At 43.7% G+C, this 20,997-nt stretch overlaps 1 protein-coding gene and 1 pseudogene across 1 annotated transcript; both read right to left on the bottom strand.

Moving 5' to 3' along the window:
* Window positions 1-8,070: 8,070 nt before the first annotated feature.
* LOC150042131 (PRAME family member 8-like) lies at window positions 8,071-9,690 on the bottom strand. Its single transcript, XM_090325213.1, has one exon. It carries the CDS (start codon window positions 9,688-9,690, stop codon window positions 8,071-8,073), a length of 1,620 nt encoding a protein of 539 aa, XP_090181339.1.
* A 5,100-nt stretch (window positions 9,691-14,790) lies between these two features.
* Window positions 14,791-16,272, bottom strand: LOC150042130 (PRAME family member 8 pseudogene; annotated as a pseudogene).
* Window positions 16,273-20,997: the final 4,725 nt, after the last annotated feature.

Here is a 20,997-nt window from a genome sequence, read left to right as displayed (position 1 = left end):
TTGTAAGGAAATGGAAAGATTTGCAAAAAAATAATATTAAGTGAAGTAAGCCAGACCCAAAGAAGCAGAGTCTCTATAGTTTCTTTCATTTGAAATAAGTAGTACACATCCAAGATTTTCCTGGCAGAGGACCAAAATAGCTCACTAGCTATGTGCATACAGCCATACAGGATGTGGATAAGGGAAATGACATGGGGATATTGAAACAATAACTTGAATTTTGTGGTTGTTGCTCTGAACCTACTTGCTATGGTTTGTTTGGGTTTTTTCTGTCTCTCTCGCCTTTCTCTCACTCTCTCCTTGTTGTCCCTGAGCGATTCAGCTCAAGGCTACAGCTTTAGCTCTTGAATCACATAGCCACTTCTGGTTTTCTAGTGGTTAATTGAAGATAAAAGTCTCACCGACTTTAGTGCCCATGCTGGCTTTGAACCTTGATCCTCAGATTTCAGCCTTCTGATTAGCTAGGATTACAGGCGTGAGCCACCATGCTAATTCTCCTTTGTTTTCTTCTGGTTATTTTTTGTTTTCATTTGTTTGGTTGCTTTATATCCTCATTGTATATCTCATTTGGTCAGTGTATCTGAATTTGGTACCTCGTATATTGTCTATACATTAATTTGTTATATGAAATAGGGAAAGGGGAAAATAAGATGACTGGGCGTGGTGGGAGAAAAGAAAGTAGGAAAAGAAACATCAGAATGGGTCTCTGTATAAGAAGTAATATAACTGAGAGCTTGTGGCTCACAACTGTAATCCTAGCTACTCAGGAGGCGGAAATCTATGAATCATGGTTGAAAGCCAGCCCTGGCACTTAATTCAACGAGACTCTTATCTCCAATTAACCAACAGAAAACCACAAACAGCACTGTGGCTCAAGGGATAGATCACTAGCCTTGAGTTGGTGAGCCCGAGGACAGTGCCCAGGCCCAGAGTTCAAGTCCCACGACCACCCACAACAACAGAACACCAAGTACTCACTAACTCACGATGGTAAATGTAACCCTTTTTCACATAGCCCAGAAAGAAAATAAAATGAAAAGAAAGAACATAAGAAAATCTGACTACATATAAAACCAGAATCTTTCCTAATGAGCTTGGCTTCGAACCATGATCCTCAGATCTCAGCTTCCTCAGAAGCTAGGTTGACCAAGGTAAACAACTGAAAATGGATTTTTGCCAGGCAACTGAGGAAGGTGAGATCTAAGGATCCAGGTTCAAAACAGCCCAGGCAGGTATATCCATGAGATTCTTATCATCAACGTACCACCAGAAAACCACAAGTGGTGCTGTGGCTCAAGTGGTACAGTGCTAGCCTTGAGCTGATAACATCAGGGACAACGACCAGGTCTTCAAGCTTCATGTCCATACATAAATAAATAAGCACATATATAAATAATAAAAAGATCCTGTGACATGATTCATCAAGACCTGAGATTCGAAGATGGATGGATGTTTCATCTGTTCCATGACTCCTAATTTTATGCCATGTGAGTCTGTAGTATTCCTAGATCAGGAAGATGAGGTTTCCTTCAACAACCAGTAAAAGCAATGGTGTCAGAGGACCCAGAGCCTCTACTTTTGGCATTAAGTATTGATAAAAAGGCAAGGAAGTGTGCCTGCAAAATTTGCTCCCTATTTCCTATCACGTGGAAGCATGCTCACTCAACTTCCTTTGCTCTTTTGAGAAGTGGCACTACAGAGCCTATTTGTCAGGCTCCAGGTTTCTGCTAGCTGGTGTGGCAGGGGTTTTGTTTTGCCAGTACCTAAGGTGGTACTGTCCTTGGCTGCTGGGGGAGAGTGGTCCTTTCCTGGTACTATTCTGTGAGAAGAAGTGAGCATGCCTTTTGTAAGAAACTCACACTTTCCCTTGGCTTTTTGGATCGTCCACGATCTATGCCTTTCTATACCAGGCAGGATGAAGATTTCTGCTGGTGAGACTGGTGCCAGTGTTGTTGGTAAGAGGAGAGCTGTGCATTCAGGTTCTGGTGCTTTTGTCCCATTGGTATTGTGCTGGGGATACCTGCTGTCCCCTTTTGCCACTGATGCCCCCATCACAGAAACCATGAGCATCTCTGGTGCCACTGCCTCTGGATCTAAAGCTGCTGGAACCACAATCATCGCCAGTGTCAGGGCAGGGGCTTGCAGAGCTGCAAAGGCCCTGGTGCTACAGCCAGAGCCAGAGTCACTGGGGATGAAGCCAATGCCAGAGTGGAAACAGACACATCCACCTGGCTTGTAGCCACTGCTGCTGAAACCACTGGACCTAGAACCAGTAAAGCTGCTGTTTGAAAGCCTAAGCTAGAGCCGACCCCAAAGCAGGAACCACCACAGCCTGTACCCAGATGGTGGAAACAGAGGCACTGGTGTCGCCTCCCTGGGAGATGAAGCTGTCCCTGCTGGATGTGAGAAATAGTCACTTCATTCCCAATCAGGCGTGCTCAAAAAAAAAAATCACAAACAGAAGCAACAAGGAAATAGTCACTCCATTTCCATTGTCTAATACCTGTCTTTGTATTCAGGAGACCGACAGAGTGAGGATCTCAGTTAGAAGCCAGCCAGGCTGGAATTGATGTGGAAATATTATCTCTAAGAAGTTCCTCAGAAAATATTCCAGGAAGCCTAGACTCTTAGTTTCTCTACCTGTCTGAGATCTGAGGGTCAAAGTTCAAACCCACAAATGGGCCCCATTAGGTAATTACCCATTGGGTAATTAGTGTTGTAGATCCAATGTTAAAGCATTAACATGACAATAAAACAGCCTCGAGCCAGCTTCCACACCCTGAGTTCAAGACCCAGAGAGGAAAGAAGAAAGAAAGGGAGGAAAGAAGAAATGGAAGAAAGAAGGAAAGAAGAAAGGAAATGGAAGAAAGAAGGAAAAGAAGAAAGGAAAGAATGAAGGAAGGAGGCAAGAAAGGAAGGGAGGAAAAGTAAGACTAGGATATAACTTCCTGATATCTTGGTGGATGCTATAACATTTATCAGATGCTATAACATTTATTAGATGCTATTTACTAGATGCTATAACATTGATTAGACAGAGTGTAGAGAAACAGTGACAAAATGAAAAAAAAACACGGAGGTAGCGGGGTGGGAAGGATATATAAATGGTACATAAGAACAACAACCCTCTTCGAATTTCTTTGAGTTCATTATAAGAAATGAGCCTTTCATTTTGTTCACCATTGTACTTGAACCACAGCCTGGGTGCTGTCACTGAGCTCTTTTTACTCATGGCTCCCTCTCTATTATTTGGTGCCATGGCACAACTTCTGGGGTTTGAGAGGTTAAATGGAGATAAGAGTCTCCTGGGGACTTTTCTACTCAAGCATCCTTAGAACACATCAGCCGTGTGAGTAGCTAGGATTCTAGGCATCAGCCATCAGCAACCAGCTCAATATATGTCATTTTAGGCCATCATAAGCTCAGAGTTCTTGAGCCCCTGGGAAATTCTCCTTTAAAAAAAATCCTTCCTTGATCTCACTGTGTGCATATTTACAATGTGGTTTAGTGAATCTTGTCCAAGTGCAATTATTTGTCCTTTATTACCCATTAGGTTTACTTGCAGATGTATAGGCATGTTCTAGTTATTAGCCATGAGGGAAATGATACATCCCAGGTTTTTTGGGCCTGGCTTACTTTGTTCAAGATAACTTTGTATGTGGCCATGCCATTTTTTGATGGAAGCATAGAATTCCATTTTGTATGATCACCAGATTTCTTTCATTCAATCATCCACTGATGGGTATCAGGGTTGATTCCATCTCCTTGTAATCATAAACTGTGCTGCAATGAACATGGTTGTCCTGGTGGCTTTAGTGTAGCCTCGCTTGTGCCAGGACCATTTGTTAAAGAAGCAATCTTTCTTCCATCCTGTACTTTGGGCTCCCTTATCAATTATTAGTTCCAGATCTGTGCATTGATTTCTGATTCTGCTATTTTATTCCAGTAGCTCTCAGGCCTATGTTTGTGCCAATACCAAACTGATTTTATACTGTAGCATTGAAATCGATTTTGAAGCTTGGTATCAATGTTTTTCCATCACTGAAATTTTTTTTTGCAAGTCCTGGGCTTGAGCTCAGGGCCTGAGCACTGTCCTTAAACTTTCTCAAGGCTAGAGCTCTACCACTTGAACCTCAGCACCACTTCTGGCTTTTTTCTATATATGTGGTACCGAGGAATCGAACCCGGGTCTTCATGCATGCTAGGCAAGCACTTTAACCACTAGGCCAAACTCCCGGCCTCATTGAAATTTTTCTAGGGAATATTTTTGCTCTTCTGGGTCTCTGGGTATTTCATATGAATTTTGGGATTGCTTCTATATTATTGTAGAATATTGTTGAGATTTGATGGTATTGCATGAATGTGTACATACCTTTTTGCATTATTGCCATTTTCGTGAGGTTAATCATTCTAATGCACTTTTTTATATTTATTTTTTTATTGTAATTAGTAAAAGGGTTACATGATATTTGCCAGATAGAAGGTGCATTAATTCACATACATTGATACCCTTTCACATGTCTTGGTACCCGTTTCCCTCCCCCCCCCCACACCCCCCACCCGTCTTGGTTTTCCCCCCTTCCGTATCAAATTTCAAATATCCAAATACAAATAAATTCAATATATCAGATAACAAAGTGAGATACTATACCAATATGAAATAACCAAGGGACAGCAAAGGAGATGAGAGACAACATAGTACATTAAGGACAACAATCATTCATTATATGGCTTTTGTTTCACTATCCTGGAGGTCCTTTCAATTAGCTTCACATTATATGGCCTTATGTATCAAGATTTTGCTCTATTGCAAATCTCTGCTAGTAGAGCCCAAGGTTTCTACTGATTATGACGAATGAGGGAAACCATTGAGCCTAAGTTCTAATGCACTTTTTATAAGCATTTTGAATTTATGCTCAACTGGCATTAGTATTCAGGGCCTGAGATGGGTACCTGACATGTTTTTTTTTTCAAGGCTCATGCTCTGCCACTTCAGCCAAAAAATAAAATACCAAATCTGAGATAGTCACACAGATTTTTTGCTTGTTTGGTTTTCATTGTGACCCTCAGATTTTAGACTTCTTGAATGGCTAGGATTCTGGGAATCCTAAAAGATTTTTCAGAAGCTTATTGAAGATAATTCTCCCCTATTTCTACCTGGATGGCTTCTTTTTTTTTTTTTTTTTTGCCAGTCCTGGGCTTAAGCTCAGGGCCTGAGCACTGTCGTTGGATTTTTCTCAAGGCTAGAGCTCTACCACTTGAGCCTCAGCACCATTTCCGGCGTTTTTCTATGTATGTGGTACCGAGGAATCGAACCCGGGTCTTCATGTGTACTAGGCAAGCACTCCACCACTAGGCCAAATTCCCGGCTGGATGGTTTTTAACTGAGATCCTCAGATCTCAGACCCCAGACTAGAATTACAGGTATGTGACACTGGCACCAGGTGTGAACATTTCTTACTTGCTTTTTGTTTTGAGTTGTTCTGGTGAACTTGGATGGGCTCAAGGTGAATGCATTTTGTAAAAGTGCAAAGTGTTTGTGGTCTTCATTTTGAAGGTACATTTGATCAAATCTTGATGGAGAATTCTTATTGCCAAATATGCTGAAGAAGTAGAAAGAGCCCTTTTTGGCTTAAAGGGATGTAGTTTATATATTAGATGTTAAATTTCACTTATAGCATTTCCCCAGGTGATGAACTAGGACTGTTGCCCCTTGCTCATGGGTTTATGTGTTCCTTTGTGCCCATTCTGGCATCTAGCTGCTGTCCCTGAGCTTTTGTGCTCAATGCCAGCACTCTATGACTGGAACCATGGGTTGATCTTGGCCCTTTTGAAGTTTCACTGGAAGTGAGGTTCCTTCCCAAGCTTGAATTCAACTGTGATCCTCACATCTCAGACTTACTGTGTAGGTAGCATTTTATCTGCACCCATACTCTTACCATTGATGCGTCAAAATAACCATTTTTTTAAAAGCAAAAGGTCTATTTTATATATATATTGGTACATATAAAGACAACCTGAAACAACATACACTTCTCCAGCTGGGTCTGGGGCCAGCACACAGGTTTTTTTTGTAACACAATCTGCTGGGATCACCAAATCACCGGGAAAAGACACAACACAGCAAGAAAGGTCCAAGTGGCTGGGAGAGGAAAGTACTCACAGATTTCAACTTTGGGATTGATTTAGCTTGTCAAAAAGAAAGGCACTGACTCAGGGTTTGGAGACTTGAGAGTTTGGAGGAAAAGGGTTTTGAATTCACGTGCAGGGAATAGATGGCCCATGGCTGGTAGTCAAGGGGCAGGAGATGGTTGGAAACCTCTCCACAGGCAACAGGTAGAAACTTTAAAGGGCAGAAAGGGGACGGGGCTGTCATTCATCCTATCCCTTTCCAAGCCATTAGCCTCTGAGGTAAGCACTGACCAGATTCCTGGCAAAGATGATGCACAGTGAAGCAAGTTGTAGATGGGACTCCTTCAACAAAGGCACACTGTTGAAGTCAGTTGATTTGGCTACATGAATGCCCTCTCTTCCTATTTGATGTGGGGCTTCTGCTGGACCCTGAACTCAGGTAGACATCCAGACACCACTATCTGTGTGAACGGGAGCTAAGAGATGACCTTTCTACGCCCCCCCCCACCATCCACTATGGATATTGACACCAAAGAATGGGACTTCAACCTTTCCCTCATTTTTGTCATCACAAAGACTTCTGGGGCCTGCTTCTGTTTCTTCCACCATGGAAGGCACTGGCCAATGACTTGACCAGGCAGCTCCTGCACTCCGCTCCCTGGGATGTTAGGTCCAGAAGGAAGCAGAAGGGCACTCAAGAGCCTTGAGAATCTCGCAGCATGGAGGAGTGGATGGCCCCAAGGGAAAGGTGACAGATGGAGACTGTCTAGGCCCCAGGCTTGGTGTGGCTACTCTTGGTCTGACCATCCACTTGGCGCAAGGAAGAATGTGGACCCTCAAAGGGGGGGAGGGATGGGAATTGTGAGCGACACTGATCCCCAAAGAACAGACAGACAGGGTTGGCAAGTACCACCTATACCAGCCTAGCAATGTGGATCAGAGAGAGGGTAGCCTTGACCTCACCTTTGGGGGCATAGTAAGGTCATGGCTGCTTCCTCATGACAAGAACAATTCCAGCCTTACAAAGTTATCTCCACTCCCTACATGCCTGGCCCTCGTTGGACTCTGGTGAGCTCTGGCAGGGGGTGTGCTCAGTATTCACTGAGGCCCACACCAGAGGCAGAAGCCCTCGTGGAGTTTAGTGTTCCAGTGGGGTTGGCTGGCCCAGTAGCTAGCTCCAGCTGCGAATGGCACCAGTGGGTCTCTGCAGATGGCGTAGTCCAGGCCAAGGCAGAGATGGGCTGTAGTGTCTGGCGGAAGGATTGCCTGGCTCTCAGTAATGCCTCAGGTCACATTCACATCTAAAACATCACCTACACAGCCCAAGTTCTCTTACAAATGTATAAATACCTTCCCACCTGTACAGCCTCATCCCTGGGGAAATTCTAGCAGATGACCCACTAGGCTTAGCCTGAAAAGGAGCCAAGAAGAACAGCCAGCCCAACTTCTTTTTTTCCCTGCTTCCTTTCATCTCACCCTACCTCTGTTCTTCTCTTTTCTCCTTCCTTCCCAATTGCTCCCTTCACCCAACCCTCTATGCTTTCTTTCTGGCTACCTTGCACTCCATTCTTCTACCCATCCTTTAGTGTTGAACTGACACTTGAACTCAGAGGCTGGCCACTGTACCTGAGCTGCTTTTTCTCATAGTACTCTTACCACTAGAGACACAACACACAAGCATTTAGAAAACCAAGATTTTGTTCCAGTTCTTTCCAGGCTGATTTCACTCCATAGGACTGATGATGTGTATAAAGAACACCTGCACCCCAAGAACAAACTCCTGGGGATCCAGAGATACAACTGAACCGGAAACTCTGAACCAGATACCCTTTCTCTAGCTTGCACAGTGAACTTTGAACTTCGTTCCCTGAATTATGCACTTATTTCCCAACTTTCATTTCTGATGCTGAGAAGAGCTCCCAGTAGACAAGTGCTCAACTACAGTGCTGGAGCAGAAAGTTCAGGAACAGCTTCTTCTGTGACCACCCAGGAACCATCGGGCCCCAGGCTATACAATAGGCACGAGTCCCTGACATAAAAAGAGTGGGTACAGAGCTGGACGTTCTGAGCTATCCCCGTGTCTTTCAATACCTGTGTCAACACAGTCTGAACCTGTGCAAATCTCTCAGGGTCAAACTTCCCTGAGAACAAACCTTCAGACAAATAGCTCTCCAAAGGGGCAGGATAGATTCCTCGTTTCAAATGGCTCATCTGGGCTGTGTGGCTAAGAAGCATCTGCAGGGCAGCCATGGAGATGCAGTTTCCATAGAAACTGAAGAAGCTGAGCTGGGAGCACTGGTTCAGAATGGGCAGGAGGGCCAAGAGCTGGGCGTCAGTGACGCCACAGTCCTCCAGGGCCAGAGTCTGCAGGCTGCCTGCCACTTGCTCCAGCAGGCTTCTCAGAGTCTCAATACTAAAGCACCCCATGAAGAAACTTCTCAGACTCAGGTGTTTGAGCTGCTCGGTACAGGTAGACTGGATCAGAACCCTCAGATCTTCTTCCTCCAGCGAGCAGGAACTCAAAGACAAGGTTTGCAATGTGGTCAGACTTCTGAAGAGAGCGGTAAACTTTCCACTTAGAAAGAAGACTCCATGCACATGCAGCTCCTGCAGATGTCGGAGCTGTCCTAGACATGTCCCAAATTTGGAGGAATACGGGGAATTGTGAGTGGAGGTGAATAATCTGATACCCACACTGGAGAGGTGGAGGCTGTGAAGGTTCGTCATCTGACCCAGGTAAGGTGCAAGTTCACCCAGAGTTTTCTCGTGACCAAATTCACTTATACTTAACTCCTGGATGGAGTCCAGCCTCACCACGTGCAGAGCTTGCAAGATATAGGAGATGTAGTCAAAACTAATTGTCAGCTTCCTTGAGCAGAGCTGGACTCGTTCTTTCCTATTCCCGACCCACTGGAGCAGGTAGGTTTGGTGAACAGATTGGGAGTTTTCTTGGATGGTCAGGTCAAAGGCAATGGTCAACGAATGTTCTTCCATCTTCCATGAATAGCTACCAGCTCTTAGGCTGCAGGATAGAATTGTTAGAGAAGAGATTCTGCCCATGAAAGGGTACCCCAATGTGCAGATCTCTGGGTACTGATTCCCCAGATCGAGCACTTGGAGTTTGCAACCACTGGAGCGCTCCTTCTTGGCCAGTAGCAGATCAAGTCCATCCAAGACAGCCTTGAAGACGCTCAGGTCAGGTGACTCTTCTAGAGCCCCCAGGGGAAGGCAGTAGAAGGGCCAGGCCTGAACTATGGCTTTCAGCCCCTCTGTGAGTCCTGTGGCATATGCCTCCAGGAAGAGGGGAGGAAACAGCAGCGCTGGTAGATCCTCTAGGGCAGAGATGGCCAGGGACGGGTTGCTCAGCAGACTCTGCATGGCCAGACGCTGGAGCGATGGTGGGGTGCTGAGGTCCATCTCGATGGACCAGATGTGGACAGCTGTGCAGGCCTCTCTGAATCCCAGCAGGAAGGAACAGCTTCTAACTGCAGGCTCCAGGAATCTGCTGTTCTTCTCTGGCCTCTTGGCATCTTTATAACCCAACCCAATCCCTACCATGGCGTATCTACCAATCCAAGGGCAGCTTTTGATGGGATTTCTGAGCCACACCCATGATCTCTTCATGAGCTGCTGCGCTTGGGGTCAATTCAAACAGTGGTTTTTGAGCAGAAGAGACAGGACTAAAGGCGTGACCTAGGAATGAACTGAAGATGTGAAAGAATCATATGAAGAGAATTGAAAGCCTGAAAAAGGGCATTAAACAGATTGAAGGAAATGAAAAGACCTCCCATGCTTCAGGATTGGAAGGATTCACCTCATGAAAATGGCAATACGGAACAAGGTATGTGTACATTCATGCAATGCCATCAAAATCTCAATATTCTACTATAATATAGAAGAAGCAATCCCGAAATTCATATGAAATACTCAGGATAGCAAAAATATTCCTTAAAAGGCTAAACATACAGATTCATTATTATCCAGGAATCCCATGCCTCCGCATTTACCCAAAAGTCCATAAACCAAGGCATACTAAAGCTACCAGGACAATGAGTATCACTGAGTTTCATTGCAGCCTTATTTACCATAACTAAGGTATGGTATGAATGGATCAAAGAAGATGAGGTATTTCTACACAGTGAAATTCTGTTGCCATCAGAAAGAATGACATCAAACCATTAATAAAGAAAAGATTTGGGGAAAAAATCATATTAAGTGATCCAAAGAAACATAGGTTCCTTGGTTTTCTTCATTTGTAATAAATAGAACTCATCCAGGTTTTTCCCGGCAGAGGACCAAAATAGTTCAGTAGCTATGTGCAGACAGCCATATAAGATGTGGAGAAGGGAAAAGATTTGAAGAGATAGAAACAAAAGCTGGATTTTGGGGTTCATTGCTCTGAAGCTATTGGCTGTAGTTAGTTTCTCTCTCTCTCTCTCTTTCTTTCTCATTCTCTCCTTCTTTTCTTTTTCCTTTTCTTTTTTTGTGTGTTGTTGGAATTTCTAAATTGAAGCCAGCAATTCTCCAATCCCCCAACAAGTATGAGAAGGACCATCCAAAAATAAGAGTTTCTTAGGCCAGGTACTCGGGGTTTCCACCTGTAATTCTACCTCCTCTGGAGGCTGAGAACTCAGGATTGAGGGTCAAAGCCAGCCAGGTCAGTAAAGTCCATGAGATTCTCACAACACACATTAAAAAAAAAGCCACAAATGGAGCTCTGGCTCAAGTGGTAGAACGCTAGCTTTGAGTAAAATAGGTCAGGGACAATGCTCAAGACCCAATACCAACAATACTTAATGCAAAAGAAATAGAGGCTCTGGGTCATCTGACATAATGGTTCCCAACAGTTGTTAAGGAAAACCTGATCTTCATGAACCAGGAATACTACAGACTCCCGTGGAGACATGGAACAGATAAAAACAATTCATCCATCCTGGAATCTCAAGTCCTGATTAATCATTTCCCATGATCTTTTAATTATTTATGTATGTACTTATTTATTTATTGACATGAGGCTTGAATTGAAGTCCTGGTTGTTGTCTCTGAGCCCATCAGCTGAAGGCTAGCACTGTACCACTTGAACCACAGCACCACTTGTGGTTTTCTGCTGGTATCATGTTGATAAGAATCTCATGGATTCTCATGGTTGGGCTGTTTTGCACCAGGATCTTCAGCTCTCAGCCTCCTTAGTAGCTTAGCAAAAAATCTATTTTTCGGTTGCTCACATTGATCAACCTTTGCTACTCAGGAAGGTAAGACCTGAAGATCTTTGTGTGAAGCCAGCCGTGTCAGGAAAGATTCTTCTTTGTATATGTAGTTAGCTTTTAGTGTGCTCTTTTTTTAAAGTGAATTCTATTGCTAGGTGTTGTAAAAAGGGATACACTTTTGTTCATGAGGTAGCGGTACTTTACTTTGTTGGTTGGTGGTGTTGGTCTTGGGACTTGAACCCTGGACCTGGAGGCTATTCCTGAGCTTGTCAGCTCAAGGCTAGTGATCTACCCCTTGAGCCACAGCATTTCTTGCAGATTTTTGATGGTTAATGGCAGATAAAAGTCTAAGCAACTTAAGTAGCTTAAGTACCAGAGCTGGCATTCAACCACGATCCACACATCTCAGCCTCCTGATTAGCTGGGATTACACGTATGAGCCACTGACTCCCAGCTACATGTTTTTTTTATACAGATGTCCCTTCTGATATTTCTCTCCTCCCACCCCCTCTCAATCATCTTGTTTCCTCCCTTTCCCTATTTCAAATACACTACTTAAGGCACATATAACATGGTAGGTAGCCAATTCAGAGGCACTGATCACATGAGCTAAACCATTTGGAGAGAAAGGAAACAACACGAACAAAAACAACCAGAAGGGAAAAAAAGAAGAAATAGCCTGGTTTGGTGGCTCACACCTGTAATCCTAGCTAATCAGGAGGCTGAGATCTGAAGATCATGGTTCAAATCCAAAGTCTAGGACAGTCTTATCTTCAATTAACCTCCAGAAAACTGGAAGTAGCTCTGTGGCTCAAGATGTAAGTAAGTCAGTAGTCTTAAGCTGAAAAGCTCAGTGTCAACACCCTGGCAAGAGACCAAGTCCCACAACAGAAAAAAAGAAAGAAAGAAAGAAAGAAAAGAAAATGGAGAAAGTGAGAAAGAGAGGGAGGGAGGGAGGGAGGGAGAGAGAGAGAAAGAGAGGGAGAGAACTGACATCAGACAGTAGATTCAGAGCAACAAACACAAAAATCAACCTATTGTTTCCATATCTTCAAGTCATTTCATTATCCACATCCTCTACAGTCATATGCACATAGCTATTGAGCTATTTTGTCCTCTGCCAGGAGAAACCTGGATGAATTCTACTTACTACAAATAGGGAAACCATGGAGCCTGTGTTTCTTTGGGTCTGGCTTATTTCACTTCATATGATTTTTTTCCCAAATCTTTCTATTTCCTTACCAATGGTTTGATGTCATTCTTTCTGATGGCAATTTAGAATTCCATGAGTATAAATACCTCATTTTCTTCATCTATTCACACATGGAGATAAATCTGGGTTGGTACCATATCTTAGCTCTGGTAAACTAGGCTGCAATGAAAACCGTTGTGCTGGTAGCTTTAGTATGTCTTGGTTTATGGACATCTGGGTAAAAGCTGAGAAGTGGGATTGGTGGCTATTAAGGAATCGGTATGTTTAGGCTTCTAAGGAATCACTATACTACCTTCCAGGGTGTTTAATAAGTTTCCATCCCAACACCAGTGCATTGCCGTTTCCTTTTCCTCACATGCCCTCCAGCATCGGTTGCTCTTAGCTCTCTCTCTATTTTCTATTTTATTGTTGGGAGAATGAATAGTAGGGTTACACTTACATTCATAAGCAGCATTACTGCTCCCACAGAAATCCCCCTTCTCATGTTTTTGCCCCTCTTTCCTTCCCTTTACCCCCACCCCAAATCTTGGTTTCCCCCTTCACCTCCCTAGTTCAAATAAACAAATAAATGTCTATATACTATTCCAGGTAGCAAAGTCAGATACAGTAACAACATGAGATTAACCACAAGGGCAATAAAAGAGAGGAGAAATAACAAAGTACATTAAGCACAACAATCACACAAGGTACAGCTCTTGTTTCCATATCCCAGAGCTCCTTTCATTTAGTCTCATCCTATATGACCTTATGAATCTAGGTTTTGCATTATTGGAATCCTCTGCTAGGAGAATCCTAGGTGCTTTATTGTTACAAATGGAGGAAACCACAGAATGTATGTTCCTTTGGGTCTGGCTTACTTCACTTGTTGTTTCTCCAAGTCTTCTCATTTCCTATGAATGGGGCGATTCCATTATTTCTGAGGGCAGCATAGAATTCCATTGTGCATAATGACCACATCTTCATGATCCAATCTGGAGTCACCGTGAGGGGGAGGGGCAGAGCCACCGGAGCCACAGCAGCCACAGCTGTGGTGTCCACTGCTGCTTGATCAGGAGCTGCTGGAGCCGCTGTCCCAGCAGGAGCCACCACCAAAGCCCCAACTGCCTTGGCCAGCTAAGCCTGGATCCCCATGCTGGAGCTGCTGGGAATAAGTACCATGGCCACCTGAGCTGGAGCCACCTCTGCTGATGCCACCAGACTTGGAACCACTGGACCAGGTCGAATCCACCATGGTGATTGGAGCTCTTTCTGCTGGAACCAGGGGTCCTGGAGCTGCCACCAAGGAGTCTCAGTTCACAGCATCAACCAAGATACTGGGACATTTTTGCTTGCCAGTCATGAACAGGGCCTGAGCTCTGTCCTTGGGCTTTCTCAAGGCTAGTACTCTACCACTTGAGCCACAGCACCACTTCCGGCTTTTTTTGTGGTACCAAAGAACTGAACCCAGATCTTCGTGCATGCTAGGCAAGCACTCTACCACTAGGCCAAACTCCCAGCCCAGTACCAGGAAATTTTATCTCTGTTTTCTTTCTTTCCCTCCCTCCTTTCTCCCTTTCCTCCTGCCCTCCTTTCCTCCCTTCCTTCTCCATTCCTCCCCACATCCCACCCTATATCCTTTTTTCCTGGCTACCTTCCACCCTTTTCTTCCAATGTTTCTTTTTGTATTTTGTGAACTGAGACTTGAACTCAGGGCCTCGGGCCTGTACCTGAGCTGCTTTGGCTGAAGGATATAAAGTGCCATTGAGACCCCAACACAAATCACTGCATTCTTGGAAGTCACAGGGATTTTTGTTCAAGATGAAAGTTGTTCCGTGAGACTCAGACCTTGAACTTCAAGGATTCTAACAACCATCAATACTCTCTAATTTTTATTGCTAGGAAATGATACCTTTCTACGCATGCTTTTCTTTTCCTTTATTTTGCTTAGTTGACATAATAAAACACAGATAGCAAAGGGATGGCCCACAACACATAACCGTTTAGAAAAAGAAGATTCTGTTCCAGTTCTTTCCAGACTGATTTCACTCCATATTTCTGATGATGTGTCCAGATAACACCTGTACCCCACGAGCGCTCAAACTCCCGGGGCTCCAGAACTACAATTGAACTGCAAAATGGAGGACCAGATACCCCATCTCCTCCTTCCACAGTGAACTTTGGGGTGTGGCCCCTGACAATGCACTTATTTCCTGACTTTCATATCTGAAGCTGAGAAGAGCTTCCAGGGTAGAGACTCAACTACAAAGGCAGAGCAGAAAGGTCAGGAAGATTCTCCTCTGTGAACACCCAGCAACCATCAGGTGCCAGCCTATACAATTGGCACATGTTCCAGACATGACAGAATTTGGTACAGATCTGAACCTTCTGGGCCAACCCCATGTCTCTCCATAGCTGTGTCAATACAGTCTGTACCCGAGCAAATCTCTCAGGGTTAATATTCCCTAGGAACCAATCTTTATGGCGATAGCTCTCCAGAGGGGCAGGATAGATCCCTCGTTTCAAATGGCTCATCTGGGCTGTGTGGCTGAGAAGCATCTGCAGGGAAGCCATGGATATTTGGTTTCCATAGAAAGTGAAGAAGCTGAGCTGGGAGCACTGGCTGAGAATGGGCAAGAGGGCCAAGAGCTGGGGGTCAGTGATGCCACAGTCTTCCAGGGCCAGGGTCTGCAGGCTACCTGCCACTTGCTCCAGCACTGCTCTCAGGGGCCCAGGACTGAAGCTCCCTATTAACAAACTTCTCAGCCTCAGGTGTTTGAGCTGCTTGGTACAGGAACACTGGGACAAAAACCTCAGATCATCTTCCTCCAGCACACAGGAACTGAGAGACAAAGTTTTCAATGATGACAGGCTCCTGAAGACGGCGGGAAGCTTTCCATATAGAAAGAAGACTCCATGCACATGCAGCTCCTGCAGAAGTTGTAGCTGCCCTAGATATGTCCCAAATGTGGAAGAATAACAGGAATTCATGTCACTGGAGGTGGAGAAGTCGAGACCCATCTTGGAGATGTGGAGAACGTGAAGGTTCTTCATCTGACCCAGGAAAGGAGCAAATTGGCGCATGGTTCCATGCTGACCAAATTCACTTACGATCAGGTCCTGGATGGAGTCCAGCCTCACCACATCCAGAGCCTTCAGGATATTAGAGATGCAGTCAGATTGAATCTTCAGCTTCCTTGAGTAGAGCTGGACTCGTTCTTTCCTGTCCCTGGCCCACTGGAGCAGGGAAGATTGGATATCTTCCTGGCTGCCATGTTTGATGGTCAAGTCAACAGTGATTATCAAGGGCTGTTCCTTAGTTGACTCTGGATCAAGAATCACTCTGGTTCTGTCAGTCAGGATGTGTGGGGAAGCAATTTGGGCTACGGAGTGGGGTCTCTGTATCCACATCTCCTTGTCTTTATTCTGCAGATCAAGAACTTTCAGTTTCCCCTGACTGGGGGAGTCCTTCTTGGAAAGTACCAGATCGAGCCCATCCAGGACAGCCTTGAAGGTTTCTAGGTCTGGTGACTGTGTCAGATCCCCCAAAGGGAGGCATGGAAAAGGCCAGGACTGCACCAAGGCCTTCAGCATCTCGGTGTGGCCCCCAGCATAAACCTCCATGAAGAGTGAAATTACCACCACCGGCGGTAGCACCTCCAGGGCAGAGATGGCCTGGGACTGGTTGCTCAGCTGACACTGCAGGGCGAGATGCTGGAGCGATGGTGGGGCCCTGGTACTCATCTTGAGTTATCAGACGTGGTCCAGGGGAGCAGGGCTCACTGAATCCCCAAAGGGTCAGGCACTGGCTGCAGGTCTCAGGCATCTGCTGCTCTATCCTGGCTTCTTCCCATATTCATAAGCCCACTCCACCTTACCCTTACACCCCTACCATTCACAATGCAGCTTTTGATTGGATTTCTAAGCCGCCCATTATACCCTCAAGAGGTATGGCCCTTCAAAGAGAGAGGGTGGTTTGAGCCAAAGTGTGGTAAGAGTAAAAATGACATAATCCCACTTCATTTTGTCTTTGGAATGTAAAACAGAGTAGACTCCAAAGACTTCCCAGTCTTACATCTTAATTTCTCCAGACTTTTCCACAAATGTTCTCATGCCCTGAATCTGCAAAGGATCCAAGAAGAGGCCCCCAGCATAACATCATAGGGGCCATAGATTCTGGAAATTCTTTCTCTGTATTTCTTTACCTCCATATCCTTCCTTCCTTCTTTCCTTCCTTCCTTCCTTCCTTCCTTCCTTCCTTCCTTCCTTCCTTCCTTCCACAAACATACATCGATGGTGATATAAACACATAATTAGCCTTAGAATACATCATTCTAGCACAAGTTAAATAAAGTTATCTCAGAACTATAGAATGCATTGACCAAACCGACTTCACACATATCTAAAGAATATCTCACCTAGAAGTATCACAATACATATTCTTTATAGAACTTCCAAAATGGTGGTATTTTAGCTTGCAAAGGAAATATGTGCAAATTCAGATTTATTGAAATGATTCATTTCCTTTTCTTCAGAACTCTTTGGAATAAAATTGCTCCCCCACACCAACCATCATAGAAATGTGTCTACATCTGCAATCCTGGAGAATCCTGTTGAAGGACCAGGGTGTCCCTGAAGAGATCAGAATCTATATTTCAAATCCTTAGGCAATTTGACTAAAATTAGCATACAAAATACCAGGTCCTATGAGACAGAGCAAAGCCAGTGTTCAGAGGAAAAATCAACCTTACAATTCATTCAACCAAAGATATAAAGAAATCTACCTTTACTAGTATAAAAACCTGAAAATAACATTTCAAACAGATTGAAGAAATGGAAAATCTCACTTTGCTCCTGAATTTGATGAACTGATCATGGGAAAATGTAATCATTTGTTGCCTAGTGTTGCCCAAAAGCCATGGACAAATTCAGTGCAACACTAAGTTATTCCAAAAGCAATCCAAATATTCCTATATACAGTGCAGACTATGGGCAGAAATCATTCTGCTGCTGGCTACAGATGGATACAGATTGAGGATGGTCCTGAAATCCAAGGGAAAGCATAAGTAATTGGCCAAGAGACATTCTCACTCCTTGTCACTGAACAACGTTTGGAAGGAAGCCTGTGCTCTGCCAGTCAAGAAGAATGCCATCTTCAATAGTGGCAGAGAACCTGCCAGAGCAGCTAGCAGATAATCCCGACCCCCAAGAAGCAGTGACTAAAGTGTAATTTCCCCACTGGTAAAGTTATCAGACCAAGGTCCACTGGGCCTCAGGGAATGGTTCCCTGCCCTGGATGGCAAAACACCACTCAGGGTGAGGCAGCTTTCCTCACCAGGTGAACACAGCCAGAGGTGGTACCTCACCATGGTAGCTCTCAGTAAACCTGGCTCTAAGGGTCTATAAACAGTAATGGCTCCAGACTGGGCCTTAAGAGTGTTTCAGGAGCTAGCCACTCTGGGAAAAGCCACTGGCTCCTGTTAGAATACAACTCTACTCACACTTAAGCAACTCCCTGCAGGAACACATAAGGAACATCTCTTTTCCACAAAATTAGACTTGGAGGAGAGCCAAAATACCCCAAAGCCTGGGAAGCAGAATTTTTTTTCCTGATCAAATAAGTTGATTGGAGAAACCAAATAAACCAAAGGAAAATGTCATCAGAAGGAAATCAGAGAGGGTGTATCAAAAGACTTAATAAGGGACCAAGAGGAGAGACAAGGTCTCCAAAGCACTTTTTCTAAAACTTTTTCTAATCCAAAAAGTGTTGGTTTTTTTCTTGCCTTTTTTTGTTGTTGTTTCTTTGCTGCTGTTATTGTTTTTGTCAGTCATGGTGCTTGAACTCTGGGCCTGGGCACTGTCCTTGAGCTCTTCAGCTCAAGGTTACTGCCCTACTTCTGGGCCTGGGTGTTGTGCCTAAGCTCTTCAGCTCATGGGTTCCGCCCTCCCCCTAGATCCACAGGCCTACTTCCGGTTTTCTAGTGGTTAACTGGAGCTAAAAATCTCAAGGACTTTAGTGTCCAAGCTGGCTTTGAACCAAGATCCTCAGATCTCAACCTCCTGAGTTGCTGGGATTACAGGATTTAAGGCACTCTAGACCTGTAGTATAATTCAGCAAATATGTGTATAATATGGGTGAACATCAATTAATTGTAGATACACGAACTGTGGAAGTTGAAGAAGGAGCAAATCTAGCACCACCATGGAACACAATTTGATGACCCAAAACTCCACAATCCAATCTCTATGGTATTTAAATCGCTCTGGATTTACAGTATAGTTGAACAAACATATACAGTCTTGGTCAACAACAATCAACTGTAGACCATGCATTATGGAAATTGAAGAAAGAATAAAGGACCAGAGATAGAAAGATACTATGAAAGACAAGAGGGGAAATAAGGAAAGTGTAATGCTGGTGTATAAGAGTAATGTAGTCATGAAATAAAGGGATACAGTGAAGATAACTATAACCTAAAGTGATAGGAAGGAAAAATAAATGAATAAAAATTAAGAAATATCAAACTTTTAAAAATACAAAGGTAATAGAAAAATACATAAACAAAAAAGAGGCAAAGATATATAAAAAGAGCTCAATGATTAAAAAAAGATACCTCACAATTATGAGTCAACCAAGAATACTGTCCCCAGATAAGCTCTCATCCATAGCTGAAGGAACAATAAAAACCTTCCATAGCAAGGAAAGGTTCAAATATTGTATAATGACCAAACCAGCATTACAGAAAATTCTCAAAGATGATCCACACATTGGAAATCAACACAAACATGCTACTGATAGAGAAAAGGCCTCTAAAATTGTATCAGCTTATTATAGCAAGAATTGATAAGTCACAGTATAACAAGGCCTCAGTATAATAAAGGCTGTGTGGCAAACCTACAGCTAGAAAGATATTTAATCACGAAAAGGTGAAGCCATTTCCTCTAAAATCAGGAAGGAGACAAGGTTGCCCACTCTCTCCACTCCTCTTTAATATAATATTAGAATTCCTAGCCAGAGCAATGGGACAAAAGCAAGCATAAAGGGGAAATAAATAGGGAAAGAGGAAATGAACCTTTCCCTCTCTGCAGATGACATGAGTCTGTATTTAAAGAACCCTATAAACTCCACTACCGAGTTGCTTGAGCTGATTTGAAACTTTGGCAAAGTAGCATAGTATATAATTAATCCTCAAAAATCAGCTGCTTTCCTGTATGCCAATAAAGGGAGGAGCAAGGCAGCAATCAGGAAAACAACTCCTTTTGCAATAGCCTCAAAGAAAATAAAGTACTGAGGAATTAACTTAATTAGTAATGTAAAGGACCTTTATGATGAAAACTTTAAAACCCTGAAAAAGGAAATTAACACACAACTGAGGAAGTGGAAAATCCTCCCATGCTCCTGAATTGGAAGAATTAACATCATGAAAATGGCAATCCAACCACTGGCTATCTACAAATTCAGTGTAATACCCATCAATATCCCAATGTCATTAATTAGAGAAACAGAGGAAGCAATCCAAAAATTCATATAGAATAGCCGTAGACGACCGATAGCAAAAATATTCCTCAGTAGAAAGAAGAGCGTGGGAGGAAAATCAATATAAAACTTTACACCACATTCCAGTACTTGGTACTGGCACAAGAAGATACCTGAGGACTAGTGGAATGAAACAAGTGGACTAGTGGAAGACCCAGATATCAACCCACAGACATATGACATATGGCTAATCTTTGACAAGGGAGTCAAAAAAATAGGATGGAAGAAATCCAGCCTCTTCAACAAGTGGTGCTGTCAGAAATGGTTAGAAACCTGCAGAAAATTAACTTGGCTCTTTCTATGCCACCCTGCACCAGGATTAACTCCAAATGGATCAAAGACCTTGCTCCAAAAACAGATACCCTGAAAATTTTAAAAGAAGGAACAGGAAATACATAAGGTTTTGTTGACACAGGTCAAAACTTATTATTATTATTATTATTATTGTGGGTCATGGGGCTTGAATTCAGCCTGGGCACTGTCTCTGAGCTCTTCAGCTCAAGGCTACCATATTACCCTTGAGCCAAGCCCATTTCCCATTATCTATAGGTTAATTGGAGATAAGAGACTCCATTTCCCTCAATGTTTTAATGTCCTTTTTCAGGCTTTTAAATTGTCCTCATATAATTCCTTCACATTTTTAGTTAATGCCTAGGTCACGCCTTTAGTCCTTTCACTTCTGGTCAAAACCACTGACTGAATTGACCTCAAGTTCAGCAGCTCATGAAGGGATAATGGGTGTGGCTCAGAAATCCCATCAATAGCTGCCCTTGGATTGGTAGATACGCCATGGTAGGGATAGGGTTGGGTTATAAAGATGCCAAGAGGCCAGAGAAGAACAACAGATTCCTGGAGCCTGCAGTTAGAGAGGCTGTTCCTTCCTGCTGGGATTCAGAGAGGCCTGCACAGCTGTCCACATCTGGTCCATCGAG

This window comes from Megascapheus bottae, chromosome 37 (assembly GCF_031878675.1).
Source record: "Megascapheus bottae isolate mThoBot1 chromosome 37, mThoBot2.hap1, whole genome shotgun sequence".
Lineage (NCBI taxonomy): Eukaryota > Metazoa > Chordata > Mammalia > Rodentia > Geomyidae > Megascapheus > Megascapheus bottae.
Note: the sequence above shows the minus strand (reverse complement) of the source record. Positions and strands in the feature narration are given on the sequence as shown.